The sequence below is a fragment of the Prunus avium genome, chromosome 2 (genome assembly GCF_965620075.1).
Source record: "Prunus avium chromosome 2, drPruAviu1.hap1.1, whole genome shotgun sequence".
NCBI lineage: Eukaryota > Viridiplantae > Streptophyta > Magnoliopsida > Rosales > Rosaceae > Prunus > Prunus avium.
In genome coordinates, this window is record NC_142285.1 from 38758269 (window position 1) to 38771649 (window position 13381).

The 13381-nt window shown below is 37.3% G+C and overlaps 1 protein-coding gene and 2 pseudogenes across 2 annotated transcripts; 1 reads left to right on the plus strand and 2 right to left on the minus strand.

Moving 5' to 3' along the window:
* Positions 1-186: 186 nt before the first annotated feature.
* Positions 187-2341, minus strand: LOC110756574 (sulfate transporter 3.1-like; annotated as a pseudogene). The gene is made up of 9 exons (XR_015833725.1): positions 2273-2341; positions 2225-2239; positions 1772-1876; positions 1530-1656; positions 1135-1421; positions 831-1021; positions 649-734; positions 476-552; positions 187-374 (listed from the first exon to the last, which is right to left on the minus strand). The product of XR_015833725.1 is annotated as a sulfate transporter 3.1-like (transcript).
* A 1976-nt stretch (positions 2342-4317) lies between these two features.
* LOC110756550 (protein ANTAGONIST OF LIKE HETEROCHROMATIN PROTEIN 1-like) lies at positions 4318-6435 on the minus strand (annotated as a pseudogene).
* Positions 6436-10447: 4012 nt separating this feature from the next.
* On the plus strand, positions 10448-11756 carry LOC110756591 (uncharacterized). Its single transcript, XM_021958030.2, has 2 exons — positions 10448-11177; positions 11468-11756. The coding sequence occupies exons 1-2, from the start codon at positions 10557-10559 to the stop codon at positions 11543-11545; spliced, it is 699 nt and encodes a 232-aa protein (XP_021813722.1). The 5' UTR covers positions 10448-10556; the 3' UTR covers positions 11546-11756.
* The last annotated feature ends 1625 nt before the right edge of the window (positions 11757-13381 follow it).

A 13381-nucleotide genomic window follows, 5' to 3' on the forward strand; every position in this document is an offset into this window, starting at 1 on the left:
AAACGAGTATAGCCGCACGGCTATACTCCCTGTTCGTAATTTTTTTCCCAAATTTAGTAGTATAGCCGCCAAAGCCATCAAACGTTGTTTCCTGAAATTCATTTCTCCTTAATTCAAACGAGTCTTCATATTTATGTGGATATTGCTTTCTGATACATAAATTCACATTGTAGCCAGCCAAAGCCATTAAACGTTGTTCCATCAGCTGGTTCTTGATCTTTGCCAGGGTTGGGCTTGGTGGAGTGAAGCATGAAGTTGCATGCTGCAACAGCCTCTGCAACTGTGAGATAAATCCATTCTTGACATGTTTTCTCAATCAACTCTGACTAGTTCATCTTCTTCATCACCTCGCTTCCCGGGTTCGCCAGTACAAGCTAAACACAGAAACAAAATTATAGAGTTATATAAACAGATGAAAATAAAAATTTGGAAGGAAATATTTGATAAATTGAAAGACTGTTGCAGATTTTTGAACCTGGAGCCCCCTTCTGTCAACAAGCCTTTTGACCTCTTCAAACATGCTTATCCCACTTGTGTCTATGTTACCAACAGCTTCAAATTAAACCAGAAAACAAATTAATTTCAGGGTAAAAAATGTCACATTAATTTTCTTTATATACATATGCACTATTTGTTTCCCTTAGTTACCAGTCATATCCAATATCACATATTGTAAGCTACTTTCCCCTGCAGATTTGATCCTATCTTCCTCATCATTTATCCACCTTGTAATCCTGAAAACAAGTAGGACATTGGGTCAACTTCCAAATTATTATTTTTAAATTTGATTATAACATGCAAGAGTGTGTTCAGGTTTAATTAATTAGTACCTTTCTCTTAAGTAGTTGGTATTTGCAAAGTAAATGGGAGCATCAATCTCCAGTACGAGAATTCCAGGAACATTGCTTGCATTGGGATACTGCTCAACATTTCTGTAAACCATGGAATTCGGAAGGTTTCCTTGAACAAAAGTCCTTGGCCTTGCCAGAAACAAAAGTACCCTGATCACAGATCTTGCAACCTACACACGAGAAAAAAGAAATCTTAGTTCTAATAAGTAATGTTAAGTTGTTGATATGGTGTTATTGTCACACACAATAACTTTTTACTGGTGTGACATATAGTCGTACATACCGCTAAGACTAGTCCAATTTCAAGGCTGCCAAAAACAACGCCGATATAGGCACTCATGCAGACAACAAAGTCAAACGTGTCAACCTTCCAGAGGTGAATTGCGGCTTCATAATCTATGAGGCCGAGCATGACGGCTATTATAATAGCAGACAGCACAACCAGGGGAGTGTAATGGAACAGAGGAGTGAGGAACAACAATGTGAACATAACCGCAATTGCCATGACAACATTCGACATTGCCGTCTTGCATCCTGCATTGTAGTTAACTGCTGATCTGGAAAACGGCCCTGAAAATTGATGAAAAAATTTCGCTTAATTAGCAACATGAAATGAATCTAATTAAGATTAAACCCCTTAATTTAATTAGTATTAAATGTGTATGATGAGTGATTAACCTGTGGTGAGGTAGCAAGAAGTGCAAGAACCAGCAAAGTTCATCATCCCAATGGCAATTATTTATTTGTTCCCATCAATGTGCTAATTCTTGAATATGGAAAAGCTTCTCCCTACTGCTATTCCTTCCTGCACATAGCTATTAGGAAAACCCACAATCCATTCATTGTTATAATTAAGAACGGTTTGCAATACAACTGGCCTAACCAACATCAGTAATTAAAGAATTATGTAAATTACTTACGGCGAGAGCTATGACTTCAGTTTTGAAGGCTGTTGTCAGATAAGGAGACACAAACAGAAGGCCTCCAAAGGACATTGGATTAAGCCCCTTCTTCAGCTTTCCTATCTGACAAAATATATCCCCCAGAAAATTCAGGCATTAATTTTTAAAAATGGTCGTTATAGGTAAAAACCAAAATCTCGATTGCTCCCTCTAGCAATAACTTTTCGACCACATCTTTCTGTTTTCAGGATGCAAAACATATAATCAAAAGCCAGTTTTCTTAAAGTGGCCATCAGAAATTGAAGCGAGTTCATAATTTAGCTAAAGTCAAGAAAAAAAAATGGACCCGCCTAGACCCGCCTAGCGCCTAGGACGATTTTTCCAACAGCCTAACTACAAGTAATCTGAATGCATTCCACTAAAAATCAGGAAGCAGAGTAATTGGAGACTGAGCTTAGTGAAAAGAAAAACCTTGGGTTGAAGAAACTATCCCACCAGTCGGAGTCTGCGGCTTTAGGCTCGACTGGAACGCTTTTTCTTCAATTTCCTATCTTTCTTGCTTCTCTTTGATTTCTTGGGAGGCGCCATGAGAGCTCAAATGAGGAATTGCTCACCTCTTTTTTGGCCTTGAACTTGAAGACTTTGATGGGAAGTGCGATTCAGTGAAGCGAGCCAGGCAGCGAGCTGCGAGGGAAATGTAAAGCTTGTATAGCCTTTTTTGGCCTTTGTTTTTATTTTTTAATAAATAGTATAGCCGCTCGGCTGTACGCTTTAAATATAATATATTTTAATAAATAGTATGGCATCTTTTCTTCTTCTTCTTTTTTTCAATTTTTTTTCCTTGATTGTCGTTTATCAGGGCTACAAGCTCAGTTGGCTGCCTATATTCCAGGTGTCATCTCTTTGAAGGAGTGTACAACAGCACCTGAGAAGCATGTGCTTGCAGACGCCACATCTCATAAACTAGACACAGAAGAATCGGAGGTAATCTCCATGTCTGTTTATACATTCCCTCTGTAATGGGAAATTGGATTGAGGTGATGATCCATTTATTAAAGCTTCAATACTCTCTTCTTTTTTTCTATCTGGAACTTAAAGTTTTACTCCATTAATTTCCTTATCCATAACCATAATGGGTTAGCAGTTTTTGATTGGTCCTGCACATTTTCTGTCCTCTTTTGAACTAGTATGAACTCTTCAAATGCCATCGTGTATGATCTTCTAGCCAGAAAGTCTTTTGAAAGACTTGCTTTTTATATTAGATGATTTGCGGAGCCAGTATTTGAATATATGGTTTATTTTCAGAATTATGCAAGTTGTTTGTGGCTCCGGGATTCTCTTTTGAACTTCCTTTTATTTTACTTTTGAGGCCTCAAATTTCATATATATATTTATAATAAAAGTGGTACTTCAATTTTGGGCTGGACATGAATTGTTCACCTTATGGCTTATAGCTTATGGCATGTTGCATTTGATTTCAATAGTTCAATGGTGCATGCGATTTTGGATATCATTTGAATTTGACACATCTATATTCCACTTGTATCCAGGATGACTGTCTGCATGCTGAAAGCTCTCATTTGGATGGAGATCAAGTGGCCACGGTATCAGATGGTGTTTCGGACTTGCAGGATTTACAAAGAAGAATTAAAGCTATTGAAAAGGCATTTTTCCACAAATCAGGTAGAAATTCGGAGATGGGGTTGGTAACACTATGAAGAAGCGTGAATTCAAATAACCGTGGAAGACCTGAAGAGGAAGGTGGAGATTACTGAAAAGAGCAAAAAGGGCAAAGGTATTGAATTTGAAAACGTGAAGGGGCAGCTGGAAGAAGCTGACGAGGCCATCACTAAGTTGTTTGATGTCAATCAAAAATTGTTGAAGAACGTTGAAGATGGTCCTCTGTTCTCTGATGGAGCTTCTGGGGTAGTGTCGGATGAAAGTGGGAGTGTGAGTCTGTGAGAAGAATGAGACTTTCAGAGCAAGCAAAAAGAGGGCCCGAAAAAATTGGGCGGCTACAGTTGGAGTTGCAGAAACTGCAATTTCTTCTTCTGAAACTTGATGGTGAAAAGGAAAGCAGAGAATCAACAAGGATCACGGAGCGGAAAACAAGAGTTCTTCTGAGGGACTATATCTATGGTGGCAATAGAACCAACCAGAAACGCAAGAAAGCGCCCTTCTGTGCATGCATACAGCCCCCAACCAAGGGAGATTGAAGCAATGGAATTTCATGGTCCCATGGTATAGTTTTAAAGTAATGATGAGGCATTAGTTTTGTCTCATTGTCCATAAGTTTTTTCTTTTTAGAGAACTCTACTTGTTTTGCCATATTTTATAGAGAGGAGTATTGGGTCTTGCTTAGTTTTGAGATCCTGCTGTACATGCCAGGCCCCATCTGCTGTACATGCTTAGTTTTGGCTTTAAACTTCTTTGGTGTTACAAGTTCTCGTAGACTCTGACAAAATGAGCTTCCATTCTACTTTCCAAGCCGCCATACAAAGATGGCTGATTCACAGTCTGTCAAAAACATACATACATTTCTTTTTATGCAAGTCAATGTGAAATAAGAGAAGCAATTCAGCATTTCATGTCATGTATGGCTGGTGCCGGTGAAATTGCCGAAGCAAATACTTTTACAGATTGAAACCGTTCCAAACTTCCAACTCATTTAAACCAAACCAGACTGGCAGAACATGAATCACTTTGGTGCAGCAAGTGTTTCACTAGGATATCCCTCATAGTCCTCCCCAATGGATCAACTTTCCTACAGCATTGTTCGCCATATCCCGAGTCATGATGACCAGATAAAGCAACATCTGGTTGTAATATATCTCAACTGTCAATTCTTATATTGTGAAGTAAACAACATACCAAGATGATGCTCGGAAGTTTCCACTTATTGGGTCTCCACATGTGACATGACCTTGTTAAGGATTCTCCAAGTGCCCTTTAACTGCAAGAATGCCGTTACTGCAAGTGACCTTGCAGCCCCATGCACGGCATTGAAAGCGGAAATGGAAGCTGGGAGGCCATTGCTTTCATAAGGAGTTATGAGCCAGGGAAGCAGAGGATAGCCAACCCCACCAACTAAGTATTCTCTAATCTCTACTCCTCCAGATAAAGTTCTAACATTTTCATTCAAACGCTGTCCACCTTCACAGAGCTTGAAAAATCCTGAACACTTTAAAAGTCTAGACACCATCATGCCCCCAGGCCAACCAGTTACAACTTTCAAGAAACCTCATCTCATGGTCAACAATTCCCTGCAAGAGCATGCTGTAGTTGTCCTCCAGGTCACACCAATCCTCTGATGTTTGAACGGTAGGAAGGGTCATAATGACGTGTGTACCATCTATGGCTCCACAACAATTGGGCAATCCAAAGGCTTCTTCAAGTTTGGACTTTATTTCTTCCATTCTGTTGGAATCAGGCCACTTAAGATGGTGCTTGGCACGTTCTTCCAATGCTTCAATGAATCTCCAAGTCACCTGAGAAACTGTGGACTGGCCTACCCCGAATGCAGCTCCCACTGAGACTTGAGACTCACCGGATGCCAACCTTCTCAGGGCTATTGCAACCTGTTTCTCAACACTAAGAAGCCTTCCTTCTATGTTGATGAGACCTGATGGCGGCCTCGACACAAGGTCTTCTCTTACAAGGGAATAGATATAGTCAAAAGTCTTCTCAGAGACGCTAAAGAAATACTTAAAACTTTCCTCCTCATCATTGGATAGTGAAGAATCTGCACAGCAGCACAGATGAATTACATCACTCAAACAGAATAAAGTTAAGTTATCATGGAAAGTTCAAAACAGAAATCAACTCGAAAAAAAGTAAAAAAATCTACAAAAAGGGAAATAGGAAGACAGAAAAACTTGCTTCCATATAACAACAAGCAAAGCCCGAATATGTGTTTCTGTGTCTGTATATTCCCCAAGTCTGATTCAGTCAGGATTTCCAACTACTCATCCAACTTAGGCCAAACCAGATTCCTAACAATTACATACTAATTTTACAGGCTAAAATCTCTATTGCTCCCTCTAGCAATAACTTTTCGACCACATCTTTCTCTTTTCAGGATGCAAAACACATAAACAAAAGCCAGTTTTCATATAGCGGCCATCAGAAATTGAAGTGATTTCATAATTGAGCTAAAGTCAGAAAAAAAAATATATGGACCCGCCTAGACCCGCCTAGACCCGCCTAGGCGGCCGCCTAGCGCCTAGCCCAATTTTTCCAACAACCTAACTGAACAAAAGCACAGTTTGTAGGTTTTGAGCTCTAATTATGAACATCATTACCGAATTTAACATTACAGAACAAAATCCACCACCTGTTCTAGATGTCTGTGCATCATAGATTTTCCAAAATAAACAAAATATAAAGATAATTTAGTTAAAACTACAAGTAATCAGAATGCATTCCACTAAAAAGCAGGAAGCAGAGTAATTGGAGACTGAGCTTAGTGAAAAGAAAAACCTTGGTTTGAAGAAACTATCCCACCAGTCAGAGTCTGCGGCTTTAGGCTCGACTGGAACCAAACTTAAGTTTTTTTTCAATTTCCTATCTTTCTTGCTTTTCTTTGATTTCTTGGGAGGCTCCATGAGAGCTCAAATGAGGAATTGCCCACCACTTTTCTGGCCTTGAACTTGAAGACTTTGATGGGAAGTGTGATTCACTGAAGCGAGCCAGGCAGCGAGGGAAATGTAAAGCCTGTATAGCTTTTTTTCTTTTTTTTTTAAATAAATTGTATAGCCGAGCGGCTATACTATTTAAATATTATATTTTATATTTAAACGGTATTCTTTTTTTTCCTGAAATTAATAGTATAGCCAATCGGCTATACTCGGGTCCTTTTTTTTGTTTTTTAATAATAAATATCGGCTATACCTGGGTCCATTTTTCTATTTTAAAAAATAAATAAATCGTATAGCCGAGCGGCTATACTCTTTTTTAATTTTTTTCAAATTAATAGTATAGCCGACCGGCTAGACTTCATTTTTTATTTTTTTCTTAAATTAATAGTCTAGCCGCCCGGCTATACGCCATTTTTTAATTTTTTTTATTTCAATTATAGTATCGCCGCGCGGCTATACTGTTAAATACAATATATTAAAAGAGCGCTGTGTTTTTTTCAATTTTTTTAAATAAGTAGTATAGCCGGCCGGCTATACGCCGTTTTTTAATTTTTCCTAAATTAATGGTATAGCCGGTCGGCTATACTCCGTTTTTAATTTTTCCTAAATTAATAGTATAGCCGCCCGGCTATACGCCGTGTTTTTTTTAATTTTATTTGTAATTAATAGTATAGCAGCGCGGCTATATGTTTAAATACAATATATTAAAATAGAAAATCCGTTCAACTATACTCGGTTCATCTGGTGGTGGTGGAGGAGGGTATGTGTTGTTACATACATGATAATGGATAATTTGGAAGTGAAGCCTATGTCTACCATATCGTGATGCTGAACAAGTTCAATGTTAAGGAAGTTGGTGCCCTTGAAGAGAGGATCGTTCATCTAGGCATGGATGAGGTTTGCGTTCTCTTTGTTTTTGTTTTGGTTGGAGGTATTTTTATCTTATTCAAAATGATCATTTTCTTTTCATGAATTCTTAGGGTCTAAAATTGCTAAAGGCATCATTGGAATCCAATGCAGTTCTCACAAATGTGTTCCTTTGTGGGCAGTTAACACCATATCCTTTTCAGCCCATTGAAGTTCCTTTGTGGATGATTTCAAGGCTTACACTGAAATCTGTTTTAGAACATTTGGAGATCGGGTAAAAAATTGGATCGCAATCAACAAGCCGTTGATCATTGCCAAATTGGGATATGACCTTGGAATTTATGCGCCGGGAAGGCTTTCTGTTCCAGCAGGGTTTCCATGCAGGGAAGGCAATTCAGTCACTGAACCTTACATGGTGAACCATAGCCTTCTCCTAGTAGTCCTAGCCCATGCCACTATTGTTGAGCTTTACAGAGAAACAAGGTGGACAAAGTGGAATTAGTCTTATAGGAGAATATGTGGAGCCTTACTCAGAATCAACAGAAGACAGAGCTGCAGTAAAGAGATATATGGACTTTGAACTTGGATGGTACACGGAGCCATTGGTATATGGAGATTATCCAAAGAGCATGAGACATTTGGTCAAGGAAAGGCTGACCATTTTCACCAAGGAAGAGAGGAGATTGTTGAAGGGTTCCTGTGATTTGTTGGCATCAATTATTATATCTCAAGATATGGTAAAAACGACCCTGCAACTCCAAAGAAGCCAATCTGCTACCTCAACGATCCTTTAGCTCCAAAGAAGCCTCAAGATATGTCTATACCTTACGATTCGGGCTTTACTACATCGATTACAAAAACAATCTCAAGCGCATTCACAAAGAATCTGCTAAGTGGCTCCCTAAAGTCCTAAAAGGGTGAGAAAAATAGAGATCAAGCTCTAGATGCGTGTTGATGAAAACCAAGTTCCAATGTTGAGTTTCATTGGCACAATGCCCTGTAACATGATACACAATGTTGAGGTTCACTGCAATAAAGGCAACGTTTGAGTGCTTCAATTATCAATCTATAATTAGGCAATACGAAACAAATATTGGCATATGCTGGCAATAAGCTATGTCTTCTTCATCACACTAGTTCAATATGGCAGCAACCTCCAACCCTAGTGTGAGCTTGAGACTCCTAATAGATACAAAAAGCCACAAAGTTTTGTTTGCTCAAGTGAGCAAAGAAGTGGTTGATTTGTTCTTAACTATATTCTGTCTTTGCATTGCACCTCTTAGTATTAGTAGGTATGTTATGACCTCGCTTGACAAAATTCATGGCTTCGTCAATGTAAGTGTTTAAGTTTTGAAACTTCAGATTACTGATCTGAGACTAAAGTTAGATTTAGTTGACTAAATTACAGTTTGAGTCACATTATTCTTGTATTAAATTTAAAACACTGGTATAAGTACAAGAATTCATTGCTTTATTATTCTTAAAAGCAATAATGGCATGCGTCCTTGCTTGGGTTTAGCTCAGTGATTGAGGTCCTTCCCGTCCCCCATGACCCAGTCAAAAAACAAAAAAGAGTCCTTTATTTTGATAGGCAGCTCAATGCTCCGAAGGATAGAAGCAACCTGGTTCACACAGTCAAATAATAAGCTTAGAAAGAATAGGATAGGCCAAACCATCTCAAAAAGCAAGGCACTCGAACCCAATGATGGTAACTTCTCCAATAAGCGCTATTACCTTCAACCATTAGTTTTTGCCAACCTACCGGCTATTGCCACCAGCGCTAACGGTCCTTTAAAGGAGTTGCCTACATTTATAGTACATAGAAAAAGTTGAAAACTCCGAAAAAGAAAAGTAAGAAACGATCATTGAGTTTTCAATCATGATGTGTCTAGTCTAGTGTCTTTTTCAACTCATTCACTACTTGCTTGTTCACCTCACTTTATTCAGGTACCATATCTCATCTTTTACTTTCAATTTCTTCAAGTGGGCCCGAAGTTGGGCCAATGAACATTTTCGGTTAAGCCTAAAATTAAGGTGAGTCAATCCCTTTTTTAGGGTACTACGGTACTCTCGGAAACACGTCCAGTGAAGACGGGATAGGATCTGATATTCATGTATTGTCTGAATTCAATTTCCAAATGATTTTTTTTTTTGGGGTTAATCACTAAGGAGGGGGAGGAGGATAATATTTGGGTGGTTTTCACAAGGTGTAAACAGAGCGGTTTGAATTCATGCGTTTCATGAGAGAAAGACTTTCATATAATGGGGATAGCAAAATAATGTTATCCCGTTACAAGTAAGTTTTTCTAGTCAAGGGGAAGGGGATGACCACACCATTGTGATAAACTCCCATTGACAATTCCGATTGATTTGCCATGGGTTTTATGTTTATGATAATATACTTTCATGTTTAAAAAAAACTACAAATTTTTCAAGGAAAAAAAAAACCAAGTTTGAGAACTATTACAAAGTGACAAAATGGAAAAGCAAGATTCCTACATGATTACATATATAAATTAATAAAGAAAAGAAGGAAAGAGGGAAAAGAAAGGTCCTTCTTTTTTTTGCCAATAAAAAGAAAAGGTTTCACTGTGCACCCGAGTTCGAATTCCCATTTTCGTAATTTAGATTAGTTTAAAGTAAATTATCGCTTGTATAAAAATAAAAATAAAATGAAAGATTATTCTCTTTTCTTTTCTTTTTGTCGTTCACTAAGGAGGGGGAAGAAGAGTATCATATTAGGTTGCCTCAAATTTAAGAGTGGTTTTTAACTGAGGAAACATTTTTCGTAGGGCCTCTCCTATTGAAATGGATGATATTCACCTAAACTCACACACACATGTTAGGACTCGAATCCAAAACCATTTATGGAGAAACTTGGCTCTAAACCACTACACTCTTGGATCCCTAGCAACTAAGAAATTTTATTAAACCAGTGGATTCTTAGCAACTAAGGAAATGTTATTAAGTTTGAGAGGACCGAAATGTATATGTCTATGTAGTACTAGTGTTTCTTTCTTCTGAAAACTATTATAAAGTAATAAAGAAAAGGAGAGGAAAGAGAAAAAAGAAAGGTCTTTTCTTCCTTTTTCGCCAATAAAAAGGAAAGGTTCTTCTTTCTCGGTGGAGGACAAATTTGAGGGACATAGCTGTCTTATGTTAAATTGGTTTTGTCTCAATTTGTCTTTATGAAAATGTGGACTACCGGTTTAGGGGGGAGGTATAATTTGAGAGCTTGTGCTTCCCTGACATTTGTAAATTGATAGGTAATAACCTAAAACCCTCAGTATTTTCCATCAATGGCAACCTCCAACTCCAACACCACAAGTGTGAGCATGAAGCTACTGGTGGACTCAACTCGTGGCAAAGTTCTGTTTGCAGAAGCGAGCAAGGATGTCGTTGATTTTCTCTTCACTCTCCTGTCCCTGCCTGTAGGGACTGTGATTAGGCTCCTCTCCAAAGACGGCATGGTTGGTAGCTTGGGAAAGCTTTATGAGAGTGTTGAAAATCTCGATGACACATACTTGCAACCAAATCTCAACAAGGACATGTTGCTGGAACCAAAGACAACAGTTGCTGGTGCCAATATCCTTCCTTTGCTGACCAACAACATTGACTCGAATGCTAAACAGTTCTACCTTTGTACGTGTTGCGATCGCAGAATTTCTGATGTATCTGGAACTGTTTGCCCAAATTGCAACCGTAGCATGTCCACTGTGTTGACTTATATTTCTCCAGCACCTACCGTGGCAAGACCCATCGAGGGAGGGTATGTCAAGGGAGTAGTGACATACATGGTCATGGATGACTTGGAGGTGAAGCCAATGTCCACCATTTCAAGCATAGCTATGCTGAACAAGTTCAATGTGAAGGAGGTTGGTGCTCTTGAAGAGAAAGTGGTTAATCTTGGCATGGAAGAGGTTTGAATTATTCCTAGCTTATTTCCCATATTTCTACATGCTTGTGACTTTTAAATTTTAGGCCAACCTGCAAGTTGCATCCCCCTTTTAAGTTATAGTAGATTTTTTTATTATTTTGGTGTGAAGTTATAATAGATTTTGAGTCATGTTACTTCCCGCATGTCATAATGTTATTTTCTTTACTTTTATTTTCATTAAAAATGTTACTTCCTTCTAATTCATGTCTGTTTATTTTGAAACTTATTATTTGACATTGTATGTTTTATATATATTTTTGTTTTCTGTTGTAGGGTTTGAAGCTGCTGAAGGCATCATTGGAGACCAGTACAGTTCTTACAAAAGTGTTTCTGGGTGATAAGAAGGCATAAAATGTTTCTGCATTTTCAACTCATCAGTTTCGTATTTCTTTATGATGTCATTTTAGAGCTTACGTTATTCCGGATTTAAGGATATGTAATAATAAGCTTTTCTAATATCGGTTTGTTTTTGTTTTTGTTTTGTTTTTTCCAAACGGTCTATGTTTTCCTAGTGTACTATCGGGAACACATCCAATGAAGACGGGGTAGGGCATGATATTCATGTATTGTCTAAATTCAAATTGATTTTTCCTCCAATCATGCATAATTAAAATTTGATCTCGCAGCTTTATTAAATTATAAAATAAAAAATAGTTGCCCTCTTAATTTTTCAAAAAAAAAAAAAAAAAGACCCTACCCTAATCTCAATTTTAAAATAAAAATGCATTAACAAATATAATACCCAAAAAAAGGGCTTGAAGTTGATGTAGTGATATAAAATTATAAGGAATTTAAATATATTAACATAAAATTTGCGTTTTTAGAATTTAAATTTTTTAAGTTAAAATATTCATAAAAATAAATTACGATGGTATAAACTACAATGAACCCACACAAAAATTAGGGCTTTTCACAAATAGGCTCATTCTAACATGAGATATTATACAAAAGGGTGCTGATTTTCTCACTCCCCTTTTGTCCACTTACACTCCATTTGTTGAAAATTTTATATTCTCACTCTTCTTTTATCCACTTTACACTTCATTGTAAGTTATAGTAAAAAGTAAATGGACAAAAGATGAGTGAGAAAATCAGCTCCCTATACAAAAGCCCACCAATTAGAAAATGAAAAGTGGCTAGTTTAAGGGTTTTCTCTCCAAATAAGCAATATATGGGTTTTTGTATAATATGTCATGCTAATTTGTAAATACATTTTTTGGTTAACAAAAGTTTCAATTTTTCAAATGATTTTTTTCGTTTTTGTTAATCGCTAGGGAGGGGGAGGAGGATAATATTTGGATGGTTTTCATAAGGTGTTAGTATGGAGGTTCGAACCATGTGTCCCATGGGAAAAAGACTTTCATGTAACGGGGTTAGCACTTTTTGCTATTCTCGACTAATGACGCAATGACACATGAGATAACTTTTTCAGTGCTATCCCCGGCTAATGACGCAATAACACATAAGATAATTTTTCCACATGTCATTGTGTTATTGTTCGGGGACACTGAAATAATGTTATCCCTGTTATAAGTAAGTTTTTATGGTCGGGAAAGAGGAAGACCACAACGTTGTGATAAACTCCCATTGACAATTCCGATTGATTTGCCATGGGTTTTATGTTTATGATAGTATATACTTTCAGGTTTTTTTAAAAAAAAACTACAAATTTTTCAAGGGGAAAAAAACACAAGTTTGAGAACTATTACAAAGTGACAAAATTGAAAAGCAAGATTCCTACATGATTACATTTATAAAATAATGAAGAAAAGGAGGAAAGAGAAAAAAGAAAGGTCCTTCTTTTTCAATAAAAAGGAAAAATTGTCTCATTCTCATAATTTAGATTAGTTTACAGTCATTTATCACTCGTATGAAAAAAGAATGGGAAAATTTATTGTTATTATTATTTATCATTCACTAAGGAGGGTGGAGAGAGTATTATATTAGATTGTCTCAAATTGCATGTATTATATTGGATTGCCTCAAATTTAAGAGTGGTTTTTAACTTGGGAAACTTTTTCTATAGGGCCTCTCCTATTGAAATGGATATTCACATAAATTCACACACACATGTTAGGACTCGAATTCACGACTATCTATGAGAGAGCTTGGCTCCAAACCACAACACTTGGATCCTGGGCAACAAAGAAATCTTATTAAACCAGTGGATCCTTAGCAACTAAAGAA

Coding starts and splice junctions, on each gene's coding strand:
- LOC110756591 (XM_021958030.2), top strand. CDS start 10,557: ATGGCAACCTCCAACTCCAACACCACAAGTGTGAGCATGAAGCTACTG. Junction 11,178..11,467: donor TTAATCTTGGCATGGAAGAG/GTTTGAATTATT, acceptor TTTCTGTTGTAG/GGTTTGAAGCTGCTGAAGGC.